The sequence below is a fragment of the Rhea pennata genome, chromosome 1, assembly GCF_028389875.1.
Source record: "Rhea pennata isolate bPtePen1 chromosome 1, bPtePen1.pri, whole genome shotgun sequence".
In the NCBI taxonomy this organism is placed as follows: domain Eukaryota; kingdom Metazoa; phylum Chordata; class Aves; order Rheiformes; family Rheidae; genus Rhea; species Rhea pennata.
Window position 1 is genome coordinate 83,627,670 of NC_084663.1, and position 27,311 is coordinate 83,654,980.

At 42.5% G+C, this 27,311-nt stretch overlaps 1 protein-coding gene across 1 annotated transcript; it reads left to right on the forward strand.

The window, feature by feature from the left end:
- Window positions 1–399: 399 nt before the first annotated feature.
- YBX3 (Y-box binding protein 3) lies at window positions 400–26,715 on the forward strand. The gene is made up of 9 exons (XM_062593275.1): window positions 400–730; window positions 4,760–4,823; window positions 6,490–6,523; window positions 11,586–11,675; window positions 12,330–12,452; window positions 21,896–21,981; window positions 24,749–24,917; window positions 25,587–25,687; window positions 26,176–26,715. The coding sequence occupies exons 1-8, from the start codon at window positions 484–486 to the stop codon at window positions 25,650–25,652; spliced, it is 879 nt and encodes a 292-aa protein (XP_062449259.1). The 5' UTR covers window positions 400–483; the 3' UTR covers window positions 25,653–25,687; window positions 26,176–26,715.
- Window positions 26,716–27,311: the final 596 nt, after the last annotated feature.

Below are 27,311 nucleotides of genomic sequence, written 5' to 3' on the forward strand. Positions count from 1 at the left end.
GTATCGGTGTGCGCGTGCGGATGTACCAGCACACGCAGACGCCGGGATGCCCGCGCCCATACCACGCTCGCGCGCACACGCACGTACACACACTCACGGAGACACACGCACACGAGCACGTAATTCTCTACACAAACACGCATGCACAAACGCACCGAGGCGCACTCGCACGAACGACAGTGCACAGCTTACCGCGTACAGTTCCACGCGCGCGGCCACTCGCCCCCACGCGCTCCCTGGGACACGCCGGGTGAAGTTCGCTCCACGCATGCCCCCCTACACTCGGCCCATAGGGCTCTTCTGTCCCGCTTCTAGAGAGGGCAGCTATGGAGGCGCGGCCCCTTTAAATGCTAATGAGGCGGCAGGAGTCCCGGCCCAGGCTGACTGCGTTAAAACTTCGGCGGGGCCATTTTGGGGGCAGTAAGACCCAGCGCGGGGCCCGAGAGACACCAGCGAGCACCACGCAGCGACCCGCCCGGCACCATGAGCGAGGCGGCCGAGACCAGTACCGCCAGCCCGGCGCCCCCCGCCACTCCGACCGCCGCCACTGCCTCGACCACCACCACCGCCGCCGCTGCCCCGGCCGCAGCCCCCGCGCCGCCGCCGCCCGCCGTCGCGGACACCAAGCCTAAGAGCCCCGTTAGCGCCGCTACGGCGAGTGGAGCGAGTGGGGAGTCAGGCTCTGGCGCAGCTGCCACCACTGCCGCGGAGACAGAGAAGAAAGTGCTTGGTGAGTGTCAGGCGCGCCCCGCCGAACTTCTCCCGGGACGGGGCCCCCGCGGCGGGCGTGGGGGGGCAGCACGTGGTGGTGGCGCCGCCCTCGGAGCCAGAGGGAGGCGGCCGGGGGCGCACTGCGCTCCCGGAGCGGGCGGTGCCGCCCGCTGCAGCCCAGGGCTCGGCCCCCCGGGGCCGTGAGTCAGGCGCCTCCTGGGGGAGGCGGCCGTGCCCGCGGAGCAGAGCCGCCTCCGGAGCGGCGCACTGCCGGGATGCCAGCGTGGAGTTAGACGGGGCAAGGCGCTGGCTGTGGGGGATCCCGGAACTCGGCGGTGCGGCGGGCGGCCGGGCCCGGTGCGGCGCGGCTCTCGCTAGCCCCCGACGAAGCGGCCCAGGAGCGTGGCAGCCTCTGCGCCGCGCTGGGCTTTGCTGACGCTTGTCAGCAGTGGGGATCGGGCCGTTGGAACCGCCCTGCGAGCAACGCAGAGTGCAAGTCCGCAGCAGCCATGTTGGGTCGCTGCTGACACCGGTCGCAGCTCTGGCGCCCGCTCCTGGCGTGCGTCCGCGCGGGACCCCGCCTGCGGCAGGCGCGACGTGAGCACCGCGGCTCTGGCGGCTGGTGGAGCTCAAGGAGTCCCGCCTTGGTCGTGGCTGCTGGTAAACAGCATGTGTAACCAAGAATCCAGATCTCTAAGTCTTTAAGATCGCTATGCGACTTCCTTATCTGTAAAGGATGCTAACTGCTCTTAGAGTCTAGTGGGTTAGGCTTTTAAAGTTTCTGCTTTATCAATAGTGAAGATGTAAACTGAATACTGAGTTGCTACCTGTATACTCGATCCCAGTGGATACCTAGTTCTTGTTGTTGTGATTAAACAGGATCAACCAGTTGAAAAGGACAAGACTTCAATCTGCAGTGAAGTTATTGTAGTGGAAATAGGGATCTGCTACTTATAACTGCATAGTTTTAAGAAATTATTACAAAAGTGAGGCTGGCTACTAGTGCAAAGCCCTGAAGTTCACTAAGGAAAGACAGCATTCTAACTTCTGAAGAGAAGGTCTTGAGGTCTGACTACAGCAGATGCAGGAGCAGGTAAGGAAACTGAGGTAGGAAGGGTTCTAGCAAAGCAGAAATAAGAAGCTATCATTTGTCTCTTTCCCCCTTACTCTATTGTTTAGTTACTTAATTACAGTAGTCAATCAAGGCACATCTACAGCTGATAATATACCTGGCTGTTTTTTGCCTTACTGTGACTTGCTTCATTCATGCTAATGGTATCTATTTAGTTTACCTGTCAGGCTAACTTAGACTTTTGCTATTATTTTTTAATTAAAAAAAAAAAAAAAGCTGAAAGCACAGATGCCTTTCCTATTCTAGTCCAAATTATTCTGATAGCTTTGCAAGCTGGCTTTATCGTTAGGTGAGCTTTTTAGCTGAGAGTGATTATTACTATAATGCTAGTTGAAAATAGATTTGAATGCAAATTTATCTCACGTATCCCTGTTAATGACCTTATAATATGTACACTTAAGTCTCCTTTTACAAAGGTCCTGTTAGAAGCAAGTTCTGGTGCTTGCTTAGCTCATCTGAGTATTTGTCTTCTAGGAGCAAGAATAAAGGCCAATCAGCTTTCTTCTCTGTTTGGTCAGAGAAAACAAAGTTTTGGTTTTCACTTCTAAAATTTATTAAACTAAGGCTGCTTTTGCATGAGTGGGAATTGCTGATCACCTGTATTAATAGAGTATGGTGTCTTGTGGAAATACATAGCCTCTGTCCTTTCCTAATAGGATGGGGATTGTCACTTCAACTACCTTCTTTCAATTCTCATTAAAATTGTTTTTTGGCTTCCTCTGAGCTTATCTTCCTGCCCTGCTTCGTTTCCCTGCTATGACAGTTCAGGCTGAACAATGGCTGCGCTATAGTCACATGGATGTTTATTATGATGCTTGTCAGACAGATGCTCACAGTAAAATATAAGAGTACAAGACCAGTGCCAGTACAGAATGATATCCCCAGTGTGCTGTCTTAAAGACTATACTAAAACTTCTCAGTGTTTTCTGACAGCTTGTAGGTAAGGAACAGTATTGCTCTAGCTGGTTTTGGAGCTGTGTATGCAAACTTCCATTTATCAGCAACCAAGTGGCCTTATGTTGAGTTTTATCACCTTTCCTTTCACAAGTTTCCTGACCCCTCACGGAGGGAGTATGTGTGTGGCTTTGTGTTCTTCTGTGTGTAGTGACTTCCTGGACTTCTTATCCTCTTATCTGACTGAAATAGGCCAATTACTTCAACAGCTATTTTGAAGTGATGGGGGAAGGGATGGTGGTGGGAGAACTGCTGGTATTAGCCTTGCTTCTTACAAAATCAGACTAAAACCTGTATGGTCACTGCTTCCCTCCTTCCCTCTTTTCCTTCTTCTTTCTGTCAGATTGTCCAGTGCGGTGAGCTCTTGTCTGACAGTGCCTTAATGATAGCAGTGAACATCTATTTGTACCCAGTGACTCCATAAAGCTAAATCTAAGAGAATAAATAAATGTTGGTGCTGAAGAGTGTTTGTTACTGAAGAGTGATTGCTACTGAATCAGTGGTAGGCAGTGGAATTTGTTTTTTTTTAATCTCTATAGCACTAAACAGGGAGTGGAGTAGGAATGGATGTTGTATGATGTGCAGCCCTTTTTTCTAGTACATATCCCACTCTTAAAGTAGTTCTGGTTCTTCTAACAGTGTAAACATTTCCTGCTAAAGAATCTTGTTCAAGAAGGCCAAAAATCTTACTTCTAAAAGTGTAATGAGAAGTGGCCTATTACTACAAATAATTCATGGCAAAAATATGACCAGCAAATGCTGATGCTTTTGCTGTGTATTGAGTATTCTTCTGCTTGGCTGGAGTATAAGAATGTGAGAACTGCATGGGACCAAAGCCTGGAGAAGAATGCAGGTGTAGAGCAGATGCAGATGATTCTTTGCAGTACATGCTTCTTGCCTCTAGCAGACTGTGACTTAGGGAACCCTGAAATGGAGATTCCCTAGATTCTTCTCCCTGCCCTCAACTGGTGTTCTGTGCCCCCTCAATTCCCCCCCCCCTTTTTTTTCCTTATTTAATAAATAGTCTTCTGTGGCTAGCTATCCTTTTTTCAGGTAAATTCTATATGGGTTGAGCAAGTGACTGTGATCATTGTGTAGTAGATAAATCTATTAAAATACAGAACCCCAAATCTTCCCTTTCCTACAAATTTGGCAAATGTAAGTTAGTGGTCTCCACCCAGTTGCTGAGAGAAGGAGAGGCTGAGTTACTTCCATCACTACTGGGTTCCTCCCACACATACTGTATGTTGGAGGAACAGGTTTCACCAGATCCTGTAAGACACTGCAGTATGGCTTGTATGCAAGATGCTGGTTGGGTATTACATGATAGACAAGAACTTCTCTTGATCCTAGAAGCCTTCGAAAGTAAAGCTAGTTACTTCTATAGCTGATATAGCTGATAAATTATAGAAGATATCTAATAGTAGGAATAGAAACAGAGTAACACTTGATAGTAAGGATGACAGTAATGCAAGAAAGTTTGTATCCAAAATAAGAATCTTCTGCCTTTCTACTTGAGCTGTATGGTGTTAATGTGATTTTTTTCTTCAGCCTAAAAAGGAGAGATGGCTGAGTGAAAGAGGGAACTTCTATACAGCTTCTTTAGCTCTCCTTAATATCTGGCTTCCAAACTAGAACTGATGAATGGCAGTGATGGAGGGAATTCAGCTTGATTGCCCATCTCTGGGATTAAAAAACAGTAGTGAAGCGCTGAATGGCCAATTCTGAAAACAGCTGGAGTTTATTCTAGATGCTGTGTAGTAACTTTTTAGCTGATGAACAGTGTTAAGGCACTGCTTCCTGCTGGTACATTGGTATAAACTGAAATGTGAGTGAAAGTATACCTTGAGTGTGAAGGGAACACAATTGGTCTCTGACTTAATGTGCAAGTATAAAAATATTTTGTAAAATTCTTGCACTTTCTTATGTTTTAGAGTAACTACTCTAACTCTTTCTTTCCAGCCACTAAAGTTCTTGGCACTGTCAAGTGGTTCAATGTCAGAAATGGATATGGCTTTATCAACAGGTATGTTTAAATTGATAGTTGTATTTATACTGCACTAAGACTTGTGGTACAGATAATATGCCATGCATTACCAGTTCTCAGATCTAAGGCCTAAAAGAAATTCATAAGTGACTGCTAAGTCTTACCAGACATTCAAAAAAAGTCTTGTGACTCCTTCTGTCGTTCCCCCAACAAAAGCGTGGAGGAGAAGAAAACAGTCTCAAACACATAGCAAATCTTGTCTTCTATTACTAGAAATGTAACATGAGTAAGCATGAGAAACAAGTTTTATGAAATCTCCTATCTACCCAGCTCTCTAAAGCTTGGAATAAGGTTGGAGGGTAAGGGGAAACACTTTCATGTTTGTGTAACTGATTAATCAAAATATTTTCTCTAAATACACAGTGAAATTCTCTACTGCTAACTGAAGACTTTATAGACCTGGCTTCACAAAACTTCAATTGTTTTTATAAAAAAAAAAAAAAACATATAGACATTTGAATGGTACTGATAGCTTTTAGTGGTAAGTGGTTATGTGGATTATTTGTCATATGCCAACCTTGAACTTAGATATTGTGTACTCAAGTTGTTAGAGAAAACTTTGACTTTTAAGAGTGGAGCATGTATGGGGTTGAAGGGTTTTAAAGGATACACCTGTTTGAAAAATGAAGTTCCTCCATGGTGAACATATGTCTTGCAGTAGATACTTTTGCCCTGCAAATATTTGAACTATCATGTCACAGTTAATCTGGGTAACTTGGACACTCTAGAATGGGATGGAAAAGCCGTGTTTCAGGGAGGCTGAAGCCACTTCTGGTATAGTATTAATTCCAGTTATCTGGAGACTGCTGTCTGGTGTTGTGTGAGGTTAGAAGAACAGCTTGAATTGGGAAGAAGTGAGTCTTTCGTATCCAGCTCAAGACTATCACTTCAAGTGCTATGATGTAATAACTTTTATTAGTTGTCTCACCAAACTGAAATCTACTGCTATGTTAGTCAAATGCAATCAATCTTGGATTTTATACAGCCTTTATGAACTCTTTGACCTGACTACTCTTTCTCTAGAGGAAGAATTGAACAGATGAGTGTCTAGGCTGCTTCTCCTCTGTGTGAACATAGAATCAAGCTTTTTGACCCATCCTCATGCCTTGCATGCAGAAACCTGAATTGACTCACACAATCTAACAACTCAATTGGTTGTTCAAGTCTGGGTCCCTGTCCCCCTGGACACTCCTAGGACCTCTTGTGCAGTGTTGCTTTGGGTTTCACTGAAAGAAGAGCTCTAGCAGCTGTGGCCAGGCCTGTTGAAAGTCTTACTTGATCTCTGGGATAACATACTACAAGCTCAGGTTGCAGGTCTTATGGAAGTTTGGAGGTAGGGAGCAGTAGGGTGTATACAGAGGTAGTGAAAGGCAAAATACTACAGTCTTCTGTCAAAACTGCATCTTGAATATCTGCCTACAGATTGCAGGGACTCTCATTTGGAAGGATAGGGAATCCTTTCTGCTCTCAAGCATGTGACCCAGGAAATTCACTGCAGGATCTTGGTAGCATAGACTTATACAGAATGTATGGCATCCAGGGGATGTACTACAAGCTGGGAGAAGGGAGGATTTACTTGTGAGGTCAGATTTCTATTTAAGTCTGTTAGTATAAACTCTTACAACTTTTCACTTGCTTTTCACAGAAATGATACCAAAGAAGATGTGTTTGTTCATCAGGTAAGAGAGCAGTAATTGTACTTAAAGTGTATTACATGTGGTTTGTGATAGTGGTGGTGTGTTTTTTTTTTTTTTTTTTTTTTTTTTTTTTCAGTATAACTTCTTGGAACAGACACCCCAACTTATCCTGCCTTATACTTAGAATATTTACCCTAAATATCTTGAATGATCATGTACTCCAATTCTCTTGTGACAAGAAATAGTATTGGAAACCTTTCAGGAAGGAATTTGAGGATGTTTTTTACTCTACAAAGTTATAATTGAAGATGAGCATTACAACTGTGTGTGTTTTTATATTCAAATCAGAGCAGACCAAAAAAGTCTTTTGGGAGGGTGGTTGACTTCTGTTTTCTAAAATCCTTGCTATTTGTTGCTTTCCCTTATAGTCCCTCAGCCCTGCAACCTGTGCACACATTTCCTCACATTCCTCAGTCTTTCATTTCTTCCTGCTGTCTTCATTTGCAGGTCTGTACTGTCTGCCTTTCCTGGTATTAGAGAAAGTGATCTAGTCTGGCTCTTTACCAGACTGGGTTGCCATCAGCTGTTGCTGCATGAGACAGCTGCTCTTAGCCTTTCTCTCCTTCTATGTACTCAGCGTGGCCAAGTACAGAGAAAATGCCAAGCAGCCTGTCATTAGTTAGCTTTCCTTGAACTGTCAGTAGGCTGTTCTGAGCCTCTATCATATCTATGTCATGATATAGATAGCTGAAAGGAAGAGATGATGTCTGCATGTTGACATAAACTGGTTGGCTTAAATCTGAATGTGCAGCATCAGAGACTTACTTCACCAGAAAATGAAATGTTGGTGGTGCTTATCCCGTATGTAAGGATCACATGCAGGCCCTGCAGACTTTTCAAGCATGAGCTTTCTCTGTAGTGTGAGTGACAGTATTTTCATCAGATGTAAACAGGAAACTTTAGGAGATGAGAAGTGCATGTCACTCTTAAATGTGCTGATAAACTTGAAGAGCTAGTTCAGTTCCAGTGGCTTCATGGCTAGATTGCATATGACAACTGTTTCCTTGTGTAAAGGTATCTAGACCTGTTACCTCTAAAATGGACAAAGCTGTGAAAACTAGTGCTCCTAATGACTAAAGATGTCAGGAAGTGTGCACAATGCACACTTGAGGCTCATTTAGTGCACTGAGAGCAAGAGCCTTCAATGTGAAGTATATGCAAATACCTAACAGTTGCCTCTCCTTTCTTGATAACCATGTGCTGTGTGGACCCTGATAGAGGGACTAAATCTACAGTCTGATGGGAGGGAGTCTAGTAGCTGAAATACCTTCTGGATAGGTAGCCCTGTAAAATTACTCTGAAGAAAAACAAAGTGTCTCTGAGACCTCTGAGAAGATATATGGAAAAATGACTGTTCTGCTGGCAAACAGAAGTGATGTGGATCAGCATTTTTCTGCTTGGGAAGACTGGCTGTGAGGGCTCCAAACAGTGGATTCCTACAGCAAGCTAGTACTATCTATGGTGTTCTGTATGTGGGTCTCATTCACCTGTGCTGGTAACTATTTACCCTCATGTAAAATATGGGGAGGGGGATAGGACATAGTGACTGATTTCTCATCTCCTGTAGCTGAAATTGCATAGGAGTGAGCCCTAGGTAAAACATTGTCCTAATGTCTGGGAAATACTGCTTCCCAAGTAAATTGGCATCTGATCAAACTTGTCCATGGGTTCTGCATAACAAAGCAGATACTTTGGGGTCTAACCTAGATCAGCTGCAACTGGTGTTCCTAAACTATTCCATCTCAAACTAATCTTCTATGTGTGGTAAGAGCAGTAACAAATGATGATGGGAAGCTGTGTGAAGGGTGGATAAGCCTTGTCACAGCTTTGCTTGAGCACCATCAGTAGGAGACATCCCTGTTACAGAGGCCAGTGGCTTCCTGGCAGGAGTGGCTTGGGTGTGCGGGTGGCCTGGCGCGGGTGAGGTGGGGGGAGCTCGTGGCCCTGCTCCTGGTGGGCGGTTGAGGCCTGCTCAGGGAGCGGCGCGCGAGTGGCAAATCGATGACATAAGCAAGCATCCTGCTGCGCGCTGCCGTCCTCTCTGCTGTTAGTGACGCGCTCTGGATGGCGGGGCCCCGCCCCCCTTCCCCCCCCCCCCCTGCGGCCGTGGGGGAGGGCCCGGATTACCGGTCTAATCCCTTCAGAGCGAGGCTGACCTAGTTGAATAGAGGCGCCCTGCCCCAGCGGGAGGGGAACAGGCAGATCTCATGATGGGAATGGGGGGTTAACGTTCCATGCGCGGCTGTTGGGCGCTATTTATAAATGGAGCGCAGACTAAATTGCTTTTCTCTTTAGGGCATGCACAGCTGCTTTGAGTTAACCCTCTGTCTTCCTGGGGGAAAGGGGATTGGGGGGAGGGGAACTCCAACAATTGTTTGATGAAGGGTGAGTTTTCTTGGCTTCATCCTGCTTGTGTCCTTGTTGAGTTGATTCATGCAAGAAGCTGTCTAGGGCACTCACTTAGCACTTTGACAGGGTTGGAGGTGTTTGTATGTGTGCATGGATGTCTTGCAATTTAACACTTTTAGAAGTATGTAGGTAGCTAAAGAAGCCTAAATAAATTAGGCATAACTTGAGTCCTCAGACAGTGAGGAGAAGTTAATATCTGATGCACAGTTTTTTGTTGTTGTTCGTTTTTGTTGATCATGTTTGTCATGCACAATATTTATGACAGAGCCTGCTAGAGATGTATCAGCGGAGCTCTGCCACTGCTGTGACAGCACTGCATGTGTGCATGATGGGAATACCCATATGAGGGTATGGGAAGAGCTCAGCTGAGCAGAGTTATTGACCTAACTCTGCAGTCACCCATCGCTGTCTGCATTGTTGCCTCCTTGGGAAAGGAAAGGCTGTGTCTTAATTCTTCAGTGCTGCCTGAGTTAACACAAAACATGTCTGCTGAATCAAAGAAGCTGGAGGCTGCTGTGTGCTAGTAAACAGTAGGGCAGTGTAGTGCTCTCCCCTTTGGATATATAGAGTAAAAGTCTTTTCATCAAGCTAAGAGCATAGGTTTATTAGAGGCTTACTTCAGCAATGTTTACCTGCTACTGAAGAAATAACTTCTACAGTTCCTGCTCAGAATTTTAGGACTTGCTCAAAATGATTCCTAGTTGCTTTTATAAAATAAACTTCAGCCTATCTTGTGGTAGGTTCTATATTCTATTGACTGGTTATTCAACTGCAAATCTGAAATTTGAAGTCTTAATCCATAAGTCTCAAATACTGCATGTCAAGCCTCATTCAATCTATCATCCATTACTCTGCTGGGAGGATGTTTGAGGAGCTTGATTAGTCATCAGAATGCCCTCTGCTGAGAGGAAATCTAGTGGGTACTCTCTTACCCTCCACTGCCCTTACAAGAAAGAAGGAAGATTCTGGAAGAGAGCTTGTTGACATCTGTCATATGCAGAGCACAAGCCTTTAGAATTTGTTGATTATTTCAGTACAAGTGATAGTGCAATAATTGAAATCTTAATCTACAGTAAGGGTAGTGATTTTTAATATTAGTAAATAGCATTTGTGGAAAAACTGCCTCTTGAAGTTATTTTCAGAGATGAGACAGTTGCTAATAAATCAACAGAGAGCAAACTAAAGAAAACAAAACCTTGCTGAAGGTGGGAGTCCTTGCTTGCTGAAACATTTCCCAAAGGAATTCACTTGAGCAGTTCGTTCTTACTCTAGCAAAAAATTCTTACATTGTTTTTGCTTCAATACTAGTGCTATGCACAGCAGCTTTTGCATTTTTCCTTGAACCATTTGGGGTTATTGCTGGATACAGGGAATAGCATGGGTAGATAGAGGGGTAAAAACATGCTGGATTATTGCCTGAAACACAAAAGGGCCCATATTGAGCAACAAAAATACCTTCCTTAAACTCATCATATTCGGCTTGAAACTGTTCAGAACTTTTCCTTCAATACTTTGGGAAATATTTAGGCCTATTGTTGCCTTAATGAATGGATATAATTTTTATGTGTTGGCAACAAATCTGATTCTCATTCTGCCTATCTTTCTGGAACTGTTAACAGATTCCACAACTGTCACTTCTTAAGCTAAATTTATTCATTTTATTTTGTATAAAATCCAGGAGATATGCACATCCATGCACTGTTTCTTAACTAAATAAACCCATATCAGGAGACTCTGAAAGCTGGTTGGTGTTTAACAACCAAATAGTGCTTCAGAAAAAAGCTGGCTCTCAGATTGACTTGCATAATGATTTTTTTAAAGGCTTTTTAGTTTGTGTACCCTTGTGTGATAAAATGATAATAGGCTCGTTATTGCTAACTGTCTTTTGTGGAATCCTAGAAGCACTCAAGAGTGAAAGGGATCTGTAGTTCACAGGTTGAAAACCAGTCTAGGAAGTCTGAGTTCCTGTGAATCTGAGGGGGTTTTCAACTGATTTTAACCCTAATCTGTGTTGTTAATACTATTTTTGGGTTTCCTTCTAGAAGATTGTGACACTCTCTTCTGGTACTATTCTTCTGCCTTCCTTAGGGAGTCACCTAACTTTTTGGGGTCTGCCTTACAGTGCTTAGGTAAAATGCTTTTTCTGTTACATTAAAGTTATAGCATAACTGTAAGGTATCATAGCAATTCATAACAACTAGAGAAGAAAAACTGCTATCTTTAAAAATGTTTCTGGTCTTAAATTCTGTCTAGATGATTTAGAGGCTTTTAATGATTGTGAAGGCACAGGTCATGCTTACAACTGGAATTGCCTTGATACTGCTTGCAGGAGGTCAAACAATCAGTGTGAACTCTATGCATACAAACATATGAAATGATCCAGGTATTTAGTAGGTGTGAGAAGAACCTGGGACAACAACTGATTTGTAACCTGATAAGTATTGAGAAAGGAATATTGTCTGAGTAAGGAAGGGCTAGGGAATGAGAGAGACTAGTATATTTGCCATATCTTGGTGTGGTGACTGATCTGTTTTGTAAAGTTGATACTATAGCAGAAACTGTCCTTAGCTCATCTAGAGGGCTGTAAATGAAAAGACAGAAAACTAATACTTTTCTGTATCATCTTTCTTTAAAGACAGCAATAAAGAAGAACAACCCACGGAAATATCTGCGCAGTGTTGGTGATGGAGAAACTGTAGAATTTGATGTGGTTGAGGGAGAGAAGGTAAGAGATTGTGGAGGTATAGAAGCATAGTGGCATAGTCCAACAGTTAACATCACTCTAATGGGGAGTAACAGAGTATTCCATGCATACTTAGTAGTTTTGTCTACTGTACTAAAGTAATCCCTGGAGCAGGTGGCACTCATACAGCTTTTCTCTGAAGTATTAATTAAAAAACGTTTCTAGATAGGTCTCAAAACTTACTTCAGCTATACTCTGTTGCTTCTAAAATCTGTAGCTCTTACTTGAGAGAGCAGTTAACGATTATTGGACAGCCTGGAAGCTTGAAATACAGCATATGTTACTTCTTTTTTTTGTCTTGAAGCCTGGTTATTTAAGGATTGTAAGAACCTACAAGTTCACAGAAATTCCACTTACTCCAGCTATATTTCTGAGTTTTGCTTTTTTTGGATCTTCTGTCCTTAATCTGTTGCTTTTGCCATCCTTCGTTCATCTGAACTAAAGAATGGGTAGTGATGAGCCTCTCAGCTTATGGGACTGAAAATAAAATATGCTTTTGCCATTTCAGAGAAAAATCTCTGGAGCTTGGACCTAATGCAAACAAACTTCCTTTGTATTTCCTTATCTTCCTTCCCCTTATACCTGGTCTTTCTCCTTTCACACCCCCTTGCTTTACTGACCTTTTTGGTCTTTTAGGGTGCAGAAGCAGCTAATGTCACTGGTCCAGATGGAGTCCCTGTAGAAGGCAGCCGCTATGCTGCGGACCGGCGCCGCTATCGACGTGGCAGTTATGGCCGACGCCGTGGACCACCTCGTAGCGTAAGTTTAATTGCTTTATAGTGACGGTCATCCTACTTTCTCAACTACCTTTATTCATGTGGGGAAGCTTCCAGTACTGGAATGTGATATGTTGCCTATACTTAACTAAGGTGTGAGTGACATTCTTCAGCAGTACATTGTGTCAGTGCATGACTGATGTTAGTACTGATATTTCTGTTACTGGGTGTCCTTTGGGCCTTTTCTTAGCTTATCTTTCTAGGAAGGTGCAAAAACATCTTTTTGGATGTTGAAATGTCTGCTAATTGAGAAGATTAAGCAAAAGATTAAGACATCTAGGTGTTCACCTTCTGAAGCAAAGGGAAATATCTATATTACTTTAATATAGCTGTCATTTTGAAGAGTTGCTTGGGAAAAAATGATTTGTTGCATTTTCAGTGTTTTTTTGCATTTAAGCTTGGTAGCTATTTTGACTAACCACTTGCAACCTCCATGCAAGCTATCCTCACTATGGAGGAGGCTTGCAAAGCAGTATATCATAAAGATAATACTTTCTTTTAAACTAGTCACACACCATTGTACACAACATTTCCAAGCTTTTCTAAATGGCTTCCCTACAAGCTTTTATGTAGGGAGGAATATGTATAAGCTGTATGGTGTATGTGAGGTGTATGCAGCAGTTACTATCCATGTCACACTTGTTTCAGGAATCAATGCAGCACAACTCAAACTGGAGTCTACTATAGGCTTGGCAGTATCTTTTTGTCTGTGTGAGTCTGATCATCACTTGCAAGAATGTATGAATGATTCAATATGAGAGCCCTGTGGTCAGTCTCTACACAAGCAACATAACCTCTTGTCTCATCTTGTTCTACAAAATCAGCAGCAAAGAGGCAAACAAAGTGGTGTCAAAGCTGTCCTTGAAGTGCAGCCATTTATGCTTGCTTAGCAGGATCTTTTAATTCTTCTGGAACACACTACAGAGCCTCAAATACCTGAGATGTTCTTTCTGAAGCTGTTAGACTGCTGGAAGTTGGTGTCAGTATCTGATGCCTCATTGCTGAGTGTCTTGCTTTTACAGTGATAGACTCTGCAGCTTCAGCCTTGTTGATATTTTTTTATCTGTTAGGTCATTGGCTGTATTCCAGTAGTGGCACTCTTCTTGCTCTATTGAGATTAAAATTTCCCTTAGCTATCTTTATTGCTAGTATCAGCTGCAGTGTTCACTATCAGTATTGACTTGGAGCTGTTTCAGGTTCAAAATGAGCAGACGTAGCAAGGCTTAGATATACTTGTGTACTAGTAGGTGTGGAAAGCAGCTGTTTTCTTCCTGAAGAGTGATAATGAGACTCATCTTGGACACAGGGAGCATCCAGTCTCAGTGTACTCGCACAGAGACATACTCTTGTTAGCTAATGTGAACTCATGCAGCTAGAAGAACCTGGCCTCTCCATGGCACTAGCTCGCACTTGGATCCAGATACTTGAAGATGTACAGCAAAGGACAAATTCTAATACTGTTACCCTTTGGCTAGCTCATATGTCTGGGAGTCCTCAGCTTGATCTGATCTGAAGTCCTCTGTTCTGAGGACCTAAAACATACTGCTTGATTCTAAGATAACTGCAGTCTTCAAAGCTGGCAAATGATCACTTACAAAGAAGTGTTAATCCAGGTGTTTATTTCTCTTAAGTGCTCATGGGATTTGTTAGCCTGTTCCTTCAGTTAAAAGTCCTCCTGAATGTGAGGCCTGTGCCAAATCATTGACTGCTTCCTCTAATTTTATCTATAAACTTGTTGAGTGTGAATTTTGTCTCAAAGTTGTTGAATATTGTACAATACCATCCTTGTAAGATGTACAGTGCCATCTCTCCCAGTCTACTTTCTTCTCACTGCTTTAATTGAAGAAAGTAGCTTGTGAAAGAGGAGTGGGACGGTTCCAAGTACCACTTGTTCTGTTTTAGGCTATCAGCAATGGTATTCAGCAGCTATCCAGAAAAGCAGCATACCTCTACTTTTCTGAAAGCCACTGTGCAAATATACTTTGATTGCATGTGAGTTTTTAGTAGAATATCATGATTTAGAATTCCTGCAGCCTATCCTGTGTACATCTGACCAAACTTTAACATCTGCATATTTACTAGGTACTGTATATTTCCACATCAGTCAGTGGGCAGAAATAAGTGTTTTTGGCATGCTGTTCAACCCCTCTGAGAGACAGTGTTTAAAACAGGCCAGGTGAGTTGTGCTCTTTAGTTTGTGTCTAGAGTGAGTCTATGATGGATTACTGAGGTGTAAATGTCTCTTAATGGATAAGAAATATTCTGCAAAATAAAGAGGAGGAACGAGAGTTTAGTGGCTGATACATGAGGTATCGTCTCTATACTTCACTGATATTCTACGTTCTCTTAAAATGTTTGAAGGCTGCTGTGTGCTGGGAACTGGGTACTAAAACGTGCTGCTGAATGGCTAATTGCGTTCTTCTCCCCTGTCTATTTTCAGGGAAAAGCTTTTGTTTCTACTTCCGTGGCTCAGCTCTATTCATGTCTTGGTTGTGGTACAGGAGGAGTATTCATGTCTTGGTTGTGGTACAGGAGGAGTTTTAATCAACCAGTACTGTTGGCATTTTCAGTCATGACAGATCCAAAACCAGCTGTTGCTGCACTCATAGAGCTTTACACATGTGTGTGTGTGTGTGTATATATATATATATATATACACTGAGGTCTGTGGCCCTGATGAATCACCTTATCTTGAAGGAACATAAAATGATACCATTTATCTTTGTCCTGGGGCACCAAAGTTTATTGATTTGTTCTCTTGAACCTGGTTAGCCACAATGTTCTTGCTGCTAGTTGTGGCATCCTTTTTCTTAGGCAAGCTGGACAAAATGAGTACTGGAACTTAACCCTGCAAGAACATGGTATTAACTGGGAGCTGATGTGACAACTAAAAGCAATGCTGGTAGATGAAGTACTGTCAGATTGCATGAAAAGCCAGGGATATAAGGAATGAAGACTTGGCAAAAACATGCTCTGCAGTCAAATAAGCTTGGTCTGTTATTAGGATTCTTAAAGGATACCTAAAAGGTAAAGGGAGCCCTATCCTTGATGGATAGGATTAGATCTTAAAGCAACACATTCAGCTTGGAGTAATCAATTGCAGAAAACAGCTGAGGATGTTTTTTAGATATAATAGCCGCAACTTGTGTCAGAAATAGTATCTGGACTTCTACTAATTTGCTACAATCTGACTAAAGAAGACTTACTGGGTGCAGATTAAAGGGCAGGCTAACACAGGACATGGTGGGTGTCTACTACAGGCCACCTGACCAGGAAGAGAAAGTCAATGAGGCCTTCTATAGAGAGGTGGAAGTAGCCTCACAATCACAGGCCCTGGTTCTCATGGGGGACTTCAGCCACCCTGACTTCTGCTGGAAGGACTACACAGCAAGGCACAAACAGTCCAGGAGCCTCCTGGAATGCACTGATGATAACTTCTTGTCACAAATGGTGGAGGAGCCTACGAGGAAGGGTGTCCTGCTGGACCTTGTCCTTACCAACAGAGAGGGACTGGTTAGAGATGTGAAGGTTGGGGGCAGCCTTGGCTGCAGTGACCATGAGATGGTGGAGTTCAGGATCCTGCAGGAAAGAAGTAAGGCAACAAGCAGGATTGCAATCCTGGACTTCAGGAGAGTGAACTTTGGGCTCTTCAGAGATCAACTTGGAGGAATCTCATGGGTTAAGGCCCTAGAGGGAAGGGGGGGTCCAGGAGAGCTGGCTAGTATTCAAACATCACTTCCTCCAAGCTCAAGAGTGCTGCATCCCTATGAGTAAGAAGCGCAGCGAAGGGGGCAGGAGACCTGCATGGGTGAGCAAGGAGCTCTAGGCCAAATTCAGACAGAAGATGAAAATACACAGAATGTGGAAGAGGGGACAGGCTACTGGGGAGAATTATAGGAATGCAGTCAGAGTATGTAGAGATGCGGTGAGGAAAGCTAAGGCCCAGCTGGAATTGAGTCTGGCAAGGGATGTTAAGGACAACAAGAAGGGCTTTTTCAAATACATCAACAGCAAGAGGAGGACTGGGGAAAATGTGGGCCCACTACTGAATGGGGCAGGGGCCCTAGTGACAAGGGATACAGATAAGGCAGAATTACTGAATGCTTTCTTTGCTTCAGTCTTCACTGCTAAGGGCAGCCCCAAGGAATTCTGCAGCCTGGATGTAAGGCAGAAGGTCCAGAGAAGGGAAGACTTTCCTTTGGTTGAGAAGGATAGGGTTAGAGACCTTCTGGGCAAGCTTGACATCCACAAATCCATGGGCCCTGATGGGATGCACCCATGGGTACTGAGGGAGCTGGTGGATGCTGTTGCCAGGTTTCTCTCCATCTTTGAAGGGTCCTGAAGAAGTGCTTGAGGACTGGAAGAAAGCCAGTGTCACTGCAGTCTTCAAAAATGGCAAGAAGGAGGACCCAGGCAACTACAGGCCAGTCAGCCTCACCTCCATCCCTGAAAAAGTGATGGAACAGCTCCTCCTGGATGTCATCTCCAGACATATGGAGGAAAAGGTGAACAGGAGTAGTTAGCATGGATTCACCAAGGGGAAATCCTGCTTAAGCAACCTGAGAGCCTTCTGTGATGGCATGACTGACTGGGTAGATGAGGGGAGAGCAGTGGATGCTGTGTACCTTGACTTCAGCAAGGCTTTTGACACTGTCTCCCATAACATCCTCCTAGAGAAGCTCAGGAAGTGTGGGTTAGACGAGTGGACAGTGAGGTGAATTGAGAACTGGCTGAGGGTTGTCATCAGTGGTGTGGAGTCCAGTTGGAGGCCTGTGGCTAGTGGAGTTCCCTGGGGCTCAGTACTGAGTCCCATCCTGTTCGACTTACTCATCAACAACCTGGACGAAGGGACAGAGTGCCTCCTCAGCAAGTCTGCTGATGATACCAAGCTGGGAGGAGTGGCTGATGCGTCAGAGCTGTGCTGCCATTCAGAGAGCCCCGGACAGGCTGGAGAGCTGGGCAGAGGGGAACCTCGTGAGGTTCAACAAGGGCTAGTGCAGGGTCCTGCACCTAGGGAGGAATAACTATGCACCAGTACAGGCTGAGGGCTGCACTGCTGGAAAGCAGCCCTGCAGAGAAGGACCTGGGAGTGCTGGTGGATGACAAGCTGACCATGAGCCAGCAATGTGCCCTTGTGGCCAGGAAGGCCAATGGTCTCGTGGGGTGCATTGGGAAGAGTCTTGCCAGCAGGTCGAGGGAGGTGATCCTGCCCTTCTACTCAGAGCTGGTGAGGCCTCATCTTGACTACTGTGTCCAGTTCTGGGCTCCCCAGTACGAGAGAGACATGGAGCTACTGGAGAGAGTCCAGCGTAGGCTATGAAGGTGATCAGAGGACTGGAACATCTGCCCCATGAGAAACGACTGCGAGAGCCAGGCCAGTTTAGCCTGGGGAAGAGCAGACTGAGGGGGGATTTTATCAATGTGTATAAATATCTGAAGGGAGGGTGTCAAGGGAATGGGGACAAACTTCTCGGTTGTCCCGTGTGACAGGACAAGAGGCAATGGGCAGAAATTGAAGCAGAGGATGTTCTGCCTGAATATGAGGGGGAATTTCTTCACTGTGAGAGTGATGGAGCACTGGCACAGGTTGCCCAGAGAGGTTGTGGAGTCTCCTTCTCTTATTCAAGGCCCGCCTGGATGCAACCCTGTCTAACCTGCTCTAGGTGACCCTGCTTGAGCAGGGAGGTTGGACTAGATGATCTCCAGAGGTCCCTTCCAACCTTACTGATTCTATGAAAAGGATGGAATATGATAACAGCACTAATGTAGATACCACTTTTTACATGTGAAAGATTTATCGGAAAAAACTCATTTCCATTTTGCAGCAAACTGGGGAGAAGGGAAGTGTTGTACAGGGCCTGTTTCTGAAGCTGTCCTACAGTAGATCAGTGAAACCACAGTTGTTTTAATATTCTTGTCATCTCTTATGTAGGTGCTTTCACAGATCATTTGAGAGAGGGAATCTTCATCTTGAGCTAATAACACTTGCTTTTGGGGATTGTCACCCACATCAGTTACACATTCTTCATATTGCAACTGCATGTCTACTGTATCTAGAAAGATGCCTCTCTAAAATAACTTTTCTTTTATGAGGCCTCTGCTTTCTACCTCTCCTGTATGTATAAAGAGGGAAGGAAGATTGCAATATCCTAGAGTGATATGATAGTATGTTGTTTTTTTTTTTGACTGCTCAGAAAATACCATATACTTCTGTCAATTCAGTCATAGGTATATAAGTTTTTCCTCATTTGAAGATGCATTTCTAGCTAACGATCTTGCAGCACACTTCTGAAACTTCTTAGGTTTGGGTTGCTAATAGTCCAGCTTTCTTGGACTTGAGTCTCAAGGATGTTTACTCATCTGTAGGTGAGTAGAAGCTGCACACCTGAAGGAAGAAATTTCAGTGTATCCAAGTATGCTATATTTAAGTTACACTAGACTACACAGCTCAGCTGGTACATCACCCATCTTCAACTTACTGAAGAAAAGGGAGTGCTATAGTTTGAGTGGTATTAAGACTCATTAACTTGATGACTTTCTGAGGTGGTGACCTTACAGTTTCAAGAACTTCTAATGGACCACTCTAGGCAATTGGAGTTCAACCAGTAACAGTTGATTTCTGTGTGATTAATTGGCGTGGTTTTAAGCAAATGCTGTCCTTTGCCATTCTACCTCAAATACTTTAAGTATAACTTATTGAATCTGTTTTTGAATATGCATAAATTTTTCAAGAATGAAGAGAACCTTTAAGTAGTTAAGATGTTTGACCGGTTTCAGTGGAGTTCCATCTAGGTTGTATGGAAAATTCTGTGGAAAGTGGAAGTACTTATTCACGTCAGAAAAATCTTAATTGTGTCCACAAAGAACAGTCTAAAGTCTTTACTGAACCCTCTGTGGGGTAGACATGGTATGGAGCTGTAGTCAAAATGCTGTAACATGATAAATCATGGAATATCCTTGAGAGTTGGTGATGCTCTCATATGAAATACTATGTATATTACTGTCAGAAGGAGCCTCTACACTGGTGAATTGAAAGGTGGGCAAATTTGTTTTGAACTGCACTATTTCTTACAAAAAAAAAAGACCTGTAGATATGAATTTTAGTATCTAAAAACCAAAGACATCTGAAGAGATGTAAGAGTTAAGGAATAAATTTGGATACCATGGGAAGTAGATGGGTGAAAAGCTCACTGACATTACTATAATTGTTTAAAGATATTCTTATTGAAGAATGAGGGGAGATGGAGGCAGAATAAAAATTTTCTATCTTTCAGCTTAAATGTGGGAGATGTTCTTGGGTATTTATAGCCTGCCTGTCTGTGATCATCTTCACAGGAAAATGGAAAGTGCAGTTAGTCAGTTTCTTTCACTGTCTTTTTAGGATAATCAAGGTGTTGCATTGAATTGGAAGGTCCATGGAGGAAGTTTAGTCAGAAGGATCCTGGATGTTCTATAGGCGTAGTGCTTTTAAGAGTACGAATTTAAGCTTTCCAAATAAAAATGCATCTCAGTGTGTTTCACTGTACTGACAGAAAATAACATCCCAAAGTTCAAGTTCTGGTTTTTGGTCAAACTATCTTTTGCAGTGATTTGACAACATAATGGTTTTATTCTGGGTTTGTACTTCTCTTTTGGCCAACATACCTAAATCAGTTGACCGGTGATAGGTAGATACTTACCTAAGGCATTAGTTAATTGTGATAATACAGAAGCTGTAAGAAAATGCTGAAGACTTTTTTGGACTAAGCAATTTAGTTGCTTTGATATGCATAGCGCTCAATCAACTATTTAACCCAAATCTAATTAGAATACTGATGTGTCAACATTCAGTTTGAGAGGAATAAAAGTAACTTCTGCAATGTTTTTCTGTATTGTAAAAATGCTTAATTGAGTTCCATTTGGATCATGTTGAAAGGTCATTCTTTCTGTCACTACAAGAGAAGGAAACTGTATGTATGGGATATTCAATTCAGACTTCTGCTGGGCAGAATAGACACAGTGGACAATACTATTAACATGTAGAAATTTAATATTGCTGTTTAAACAGCTGTGAATGTGATGCTGACTGCCAAGGGCTGTACAAGAGCTTTCTGTCTGAAAATATTATGTGCCCTTCCCTAGCTTTAGGTTGTTGCTTTGTTAACTTTTGATATGTTATCCCTCAAACAAGGCCTTCTAGGCATTTATGATGTCAGTTTTCTAACACTTCAGTGTTAGAACTGAAGCTTATTGCATGTGTATCTGCTTAGGTATTATGGGGAAAAAATAGTGATTTTTGCTGAAAGACAGTTCTTTGTGATATGAGGGAGATGCTTGTTGGAGTTCTGTTTCGTTTCCTCCATTTTTCAGCTCTTAACTGCTTTTCTTGGTAGGGGTGAGAGGGGGGAAAGAGGAGGCAGGTGGTAGAAACACAAGATGCTGCAGGTTTTGCTACATTTGTCTAAAGAGGGAAAGGAGTGATGTGTGGAGTGTATGAAACTATAAAGTTATTTTAAGATGCTGTTTGTTCTACAGAAAAATTAGTATCCTGAAATGAATAAATAGTAATATCCTGTTGTAAATTTAAAAGTTTAACTTTTAAATTTACGGTTTTGGGCCTCAAATGATTCTCTATGGCCATCAGAAGATACCTATTATTCCTACTGTTGCTACCTATCTGCTTAGTGGGTGTTTTTTTTTTTAAAGTATCAAGCTATCTTGATCAGTTTTTATAAATAACATTATCTGATATGCTGTTTTTTCATGTGCCTGTGCACATGTGCATGTTTTTATTAATAATTGAGTTCTGATTTCTCTTCTGCAGCTGGCACTGTCATACTGCTAAGAATAGCTGACATAGCTATTTATAGGCACAGTCTCTGAAATACATCAAGTGTCTTTGGGTCATGTCTCTGTGCTTTTTAGGAAACTTGGAAAGCAATACAGAACGTCTGAAATCTTAATACTTTCAGAGGGGATTTTAATCTGGTAGAAAGAGGTTAGCACAGATCTGAAAGGGAATTCTGTTCCATTCTGCAGGTTAACAACCTCCAGCACTCCAGAATTCCCAAATGTTTATCTTCTGGTTATTGTAGTTAATCTCATGTTAAAGTTCACTCTCAATGCTGTTATCCTGAGATTGCCTGTAAAGTTTCTCCCCTTTCCTGGAGAAAGAGGAGGATTGTCAGGTAGTTTGTTTGATGTCTGTCACTGTGAGGAACAAGCACAGCACTGTTGGTTTGTGTTCTTTCCTGCTGTTGTCTTTGCCAAAACAAAAGCCTTTCAAGTATCTGTGTGTGGTTTGTTTTTTAACCAGGTGTGATTGAACAGAACAGTAAGTCAATACAAAAATGCAATCTGGCATCCAGATATTGGGCTCTATAGTTAATGTACTGCCTCTGAAATTATGCTTTATCCTTGTCTGTCTTCCATTTCCTTTGGTTGCAGGGTGGTGAAGAACTGAAGGATGGGGTCACAGAAGGACAGCTTCAACAAGTCCACAGGAATCCTACCTATCGCCCACGCTATCGCAGGTTTGTACTACTTCCTTTGCTCATCATTGTATTTGGATGCTTATGTGATGTGTACTGGTTTCATTAGTAGCAGGAAGCTGTATTCTATGGCATTCATGTGCTTTCGGATAAGAGCTACAGTAAAAAGAAGCAAAATTTTTAGGAGAAAGGAGAACCACAGGAGTAAGGAAACCATGGTAAAACTTACTGTTTGTTACTCACAGCCAGGAATAGATTAAGAAAAAATTTACTATATTTTGTTACTTTTTTAAAAAATTAGGCAGTGTGTTGAAACGAGTTGCAGATTGTGTCTTCCCAGCTGAACTCTTACATTTTTTTTTTTCTTGAACAAGTGTTGAATCTGCATGTTACTCAATATGGGACAGGTAGGGGCAAGTTGTTTTGTAACCCTCCCTGTGGACTGAAGCCAGTAGCTTGTGCCTCAGTGCTGAGCTAACTGGCTTGAGTGCAGGTGTGCTTCCAGTACTGTCCAATGTGTCACGTGCAGGCCCCTGTGCCTCGGCTTAGGCTTTGTTCTAAGCGCTAGTGCCACTTGCAGGTGTATGAGAAGTTCTGTCTAACTTCAGTTCTTGAACAGTATGTCCTATCTCTTACAGACCATTAGATTATAGGGTAGTATTATAACTTTTCAATATTTTTACGCTAGTGGAGGGGGTTGCTAACAGTTGAAACCTCAGTATTACATTCCATGAGGGCTTCTGATGCTTTTGTTTGGAAGTAATAAAATATGAGGATTATTGGAGTTGCTTTTGCTAGTCCTTTGGAGAAGGAGGTGCTAAAGAGGCTAGAGGGTCCCAGAAAAATAAGATAAAATCTGTCAAGTGACTGAAGGGGAAGAGATACGAAGATTGGAAGCTACTGAGCAGTTGGAGACTTCAAATGAAGAAAGTAGGAGACAGGCTGAAAAACAAAAGGAGGTTGTTAGGCATACAACAGGTAGTAAGCTGGAGCTTTTGTTGCCAGATGTTGGGGATGCTAAATTTGCAAGAGTTCAGAGGAAGTATGTTCAAATAGCTGGAAGAGAATGTTATAGTTTGCCTGTTTGGTAATACCATATCTGGCTCAGGAAATTCCTGGAGCAGAAAGTAATCGAAGGCTGGGAGACTACCTATGCAAAATACTACACGTTTCAGTGTTACTCTTCCCTAGGGATTAGCTCAGTTAGAGCGTGGTGCTGCTAATGCCAAGGTCCCGGGTTCAATCCTTGTATGGGCTAGGCTAAGGGTTGGACTAGATGATCTCCAGAGGTCCCTTCCAACCTTACCGTTCTATGATCCATAAAACTGAGCTAAATGGACTTTTGAAGACCCAGTATGCTGTTCTTAGGTTATTAAGTAAAGATTAGTTGGGTTTCACTTGAACACTGGTGCTTTCCAACAGGACGTGCACAGTAACTTGCTGAGTCATCTGTGTGGCTAACATAGGATCATTTTCCTCTATTTTTCAGTATTAGTTCTGACATAATCTGTCAAGTCTCTGCCCTTTACACTGAGGGAACAATTTCATGACCTAAGAATTCATTGCAGTTCAAAGAATCAGTCTGAAATAGTCAGGTTCTGACTGACATACTTGGTGTTACCTCACTTCTTAACTGCCTTTAAGTGGAAAAGATCATTCAGACTCCTGGCTTCTTGTGACTCCATTATCTTGGAGAATGACTAACAAGTGAGGAAAAAACACTGGGTTGTATTCACTGGTACTTTCTGTAAAGTAACATGGTGCCTCCTCTGAAGGAGATAAATTCTATTGCACAGTCTGCCATTCATTACATTTCTCACGTGCTCTTCATCAGCTTGTCCTATTATCAACTGGCTTATGAGGTCAAGCTCCAGGTTTGTCCATTTCACAGTTCATTTCTCAAAATTCAGAGTTCCCATTTTTTTCATATGCATACTCATTGAAAACCAATAGCAAGGGGTAAATACCAGTGCAAGAACAAGAAGCAGCAGAATTTTATATAGGAATTACAAGATCGTGCTTAATTGTAATGAGCACATTTTCAGTGCACAATAAAGTTAACGCCCTTTTGGATGTCAGATCTAGAACCATAAGCTTTTTGAGCTCCTACTCTGAGCTCTTTCATCTCAAAGAGTTTGTGTTGGCTCTAGTAACTAGGGTAGTGGGAACTAGTATAATGATGCTTGCAGAGGCCTGAGCTGAATCAGTTTAATTCCAGGAAGTCATCAGTAGCTTAGGTGCAGTAATATGAAAGTAAATGGCACCAACTCTGGTTCCAGCTTGGATGCAGTGTTCCATCATGTGGATGTTTTGCTTTCAGACACAAGTCTTTGAGAAACCACATAGTTGGCTAGTCAGGCATAGCACCACACCAGCAGTGAGAGTAACAAGACATCTCAGTTTTACACCTGTCACATGTGAACTGCAAACAGGATAGCTTGCCCATGGCTAACAAATTTTATTGATTTTTTTTTTGTCTTTCTTTCTCTAAGAGGTATTAATGTATCTATTTTGTGTATAATTCTTTCTGTATTGAGACAAGTATTGCATAAGTAACTCACAGCTGCCTACTCCCAAAAGCCAATTTAGATTTCCCGAAGAAATTCAGCAGAAAAGCACTGTCACTGGATTTAGTGCATGTACTTAAGTCACCTAATAGGATCTAGGTAATAGGCATTGGGATTGGTTCCTATCAGTCAATTATTAAAGATGGAACTTGCTGGTTAGAGAGACTTTTCCTGGGCAAAAGCTACTGTGTTTTTAAACCTCAAACTTCCTGTGTACCTGATATATTTCTCCCTCTTCTCAGAGGTCCCCAACGTCCTCGACCTGCCCCAGTGGCTGGAGAGGCTGAAAAAGAGAACCAGCATGAGGCTAATGCTATGAGTCAACAGCCACTTCGCCGTGGGTATCGGCGCCCATATAACTACCGGCGTCGACCTCGTCCACCCAGTGCTCCAGCTCAGGATGGAAAAGAAGTAAGTGTGCTCCTTGCAGAGATTAAGTTTAAGGCTGTTGATTGGATGAATGTTCAAGACCATCTGCTTTTTTTTTTTTTCTGAGTGTATTGGATATAACCATCAGACTCTTAAGTACACTAACAAGGTGTTTGTGGTGAAGGTAGTTTGGTTTCATTGCCTGTTCCCTATGATCTTTGAAAACCAGCAACTTATATTTAATGAAACACTAACCAGCAATGGGATGGAAATAACTTTCAGATAGTTCTCTGGTTATCAGAATGTAACTAACTTCTGAAGTAGACAGGGACTGTTGTATTTTCCTACTTCCTCAGACCATCAGTCTCCAAACTAAGAGAAAGATTTGAAAGCTCTAGATCACTTCCTGATTTGCTTAAACAAGCTGGTTTTGGTAAGCTATTGGCAAACACATGCTTTAATGAGGAAAGACTTTCTCATTCTATATCCACTTGAAGTGGTCCCCTCCATGTTGGAGGTGTGTTTGAAAAAAAGTGTACAAAGATAATCGGCTATGTAATACTTAAAGTTTGTATTCCATGCAGTTAGTATTTTCTGAGAATTAATCTTCCTTGATTATCTTAAAGCCTGGGTTATACTGATGCTACTATTGAACAGAGAAAGGGTCTGGAGGTCATTCTTTGTCTGTAATGTAGGCTTGTTGTGTCTCAGACAAAGGTGACTGAAACACCTGCTGAAAATCCTGCTCCAGTGACTGAGCAGAGTGGTGCTGAATAATGTCCGGCTCCCCAGACACCTTTACCATCCCTCAGGTGAGTCATAGTTTCAGTTGGAGAACAGGACCTAACACTATGTATGCTTCTAGGACTCTGGAGCACCTGTCTGGCTACATACTCCTATGCATGAGACAGTTGCAATAGCTTTTGCATCTTATATGGGCAACCCAAGAACTTTGTTTCTATTCTGCTTTTTTTCTCTTCTCTGCTTCTTTGTATTCATCATAAAGTAAATATCTGTAGAAGATTTTGCTTCATCTATCTGATCTGTTTTAAGGGGGTGTTCCTAACTGGTGTATAATACTGGCATCTGTTGGTGAGCTGGTGCTGTTTTACTTTAGGAGGATGCTGTACTCCTAACTTGTAGATGGATAAGCATGACTTGGCTTATTCTGTAAGTTCTTCATCTGAAATCCCACCCAATGGGCAGCTCTGTTCTCTAGTCCAGTGTGTCTCACATTTCTATTTCCTATTAGAAATGAAACCTCAAGCAAACTGCATGTTACAATTTGATTCTTCTACAGGTGTCCTAAAATGCAACTAAAAACACCAAAGAAACATTCAAGCAATAAATTGTCAACAATGATGAGAAAGTAAAGATTTAAAACACTGAAACTTGAGAGAGAGAACTTACCAGCAGCTGACATCCAGGGAACGCCTGCAAGATAGATGCATCAAGAAAGAAAGTGAGATTCAGAAAGAGCAACCTCCCCAGTTTCAACAGCAACTGTGGGGTTTTTTTGATTTGGGTTTTTATTAAGAATTTCACTGTTTCACTAGCATTGAATTTTTCAATTTTTCTTCTGGTATCAAACTGCAAAGGGGAAAAAACCCAACCAAAGAACTGAAATTGAAATCAAATGCTTTTTTTTATTGGATGCTGGTGCTAAACCTCCCAAGTGTGATGAGGTTGTCCTTTTTTTTTTTTCTGTGCCCGTCCTGTTCATTGCAGGACATGGGGAGGAGAAACCTACGCTTTCCTTGGTAAGATCTGTTTGAAACTGTGCAGTATGGGTGACGTTCCTTACAAATAAAAGTGATTTCAACTACAAAAAAGCAAACTATATTGAAGTGTTTGTTCATGTTTACTTCTAAAACTGAATGATTATTTTGCTGTTTTAGCACTTTGATATCAGAATTAAACCTGTCTTAATATGGGTTGGCATGTTTTGCCTAAAGCCATGCTGGATGCTATCTGTACAAGGATGTGGCTGGATTATTGGATCTACTTCAAGCCAGAGCACTTTCCATAAGGAAATTATGCAGCATAGCAATAATCCACACCCTTCTCTTTGATTCTGTAGTTCATTAAGGCTTGTGGGTTTTTTTTCTATCATCTTGTAGCAGTAGTTTGGGGATTGAGTGGGTTATTGGGATGTTGCTTTCCTTGTTTTGCTAGGTTTTATGGACTCTATACAAACTTTGGGGTTCCTCACCACTCAAAAAGACAGTAGGTTTAATTGCCATTTTATTTAAGCTTCAGTTTCAAATACAGGTAGTAAATTTTTATTAGCCCCTTCACTTGTCCTTACTTGGAACCTGTAATATCTTTGTACTTGAGCCATCTTGTGCTGATGAGTGTCAGACTTTTAACTGTCTTAATGGTCTTCCCTAAAACTTGGATGTCTTACCTACTTTCAGCTGCTGAATGTGGGTGCTT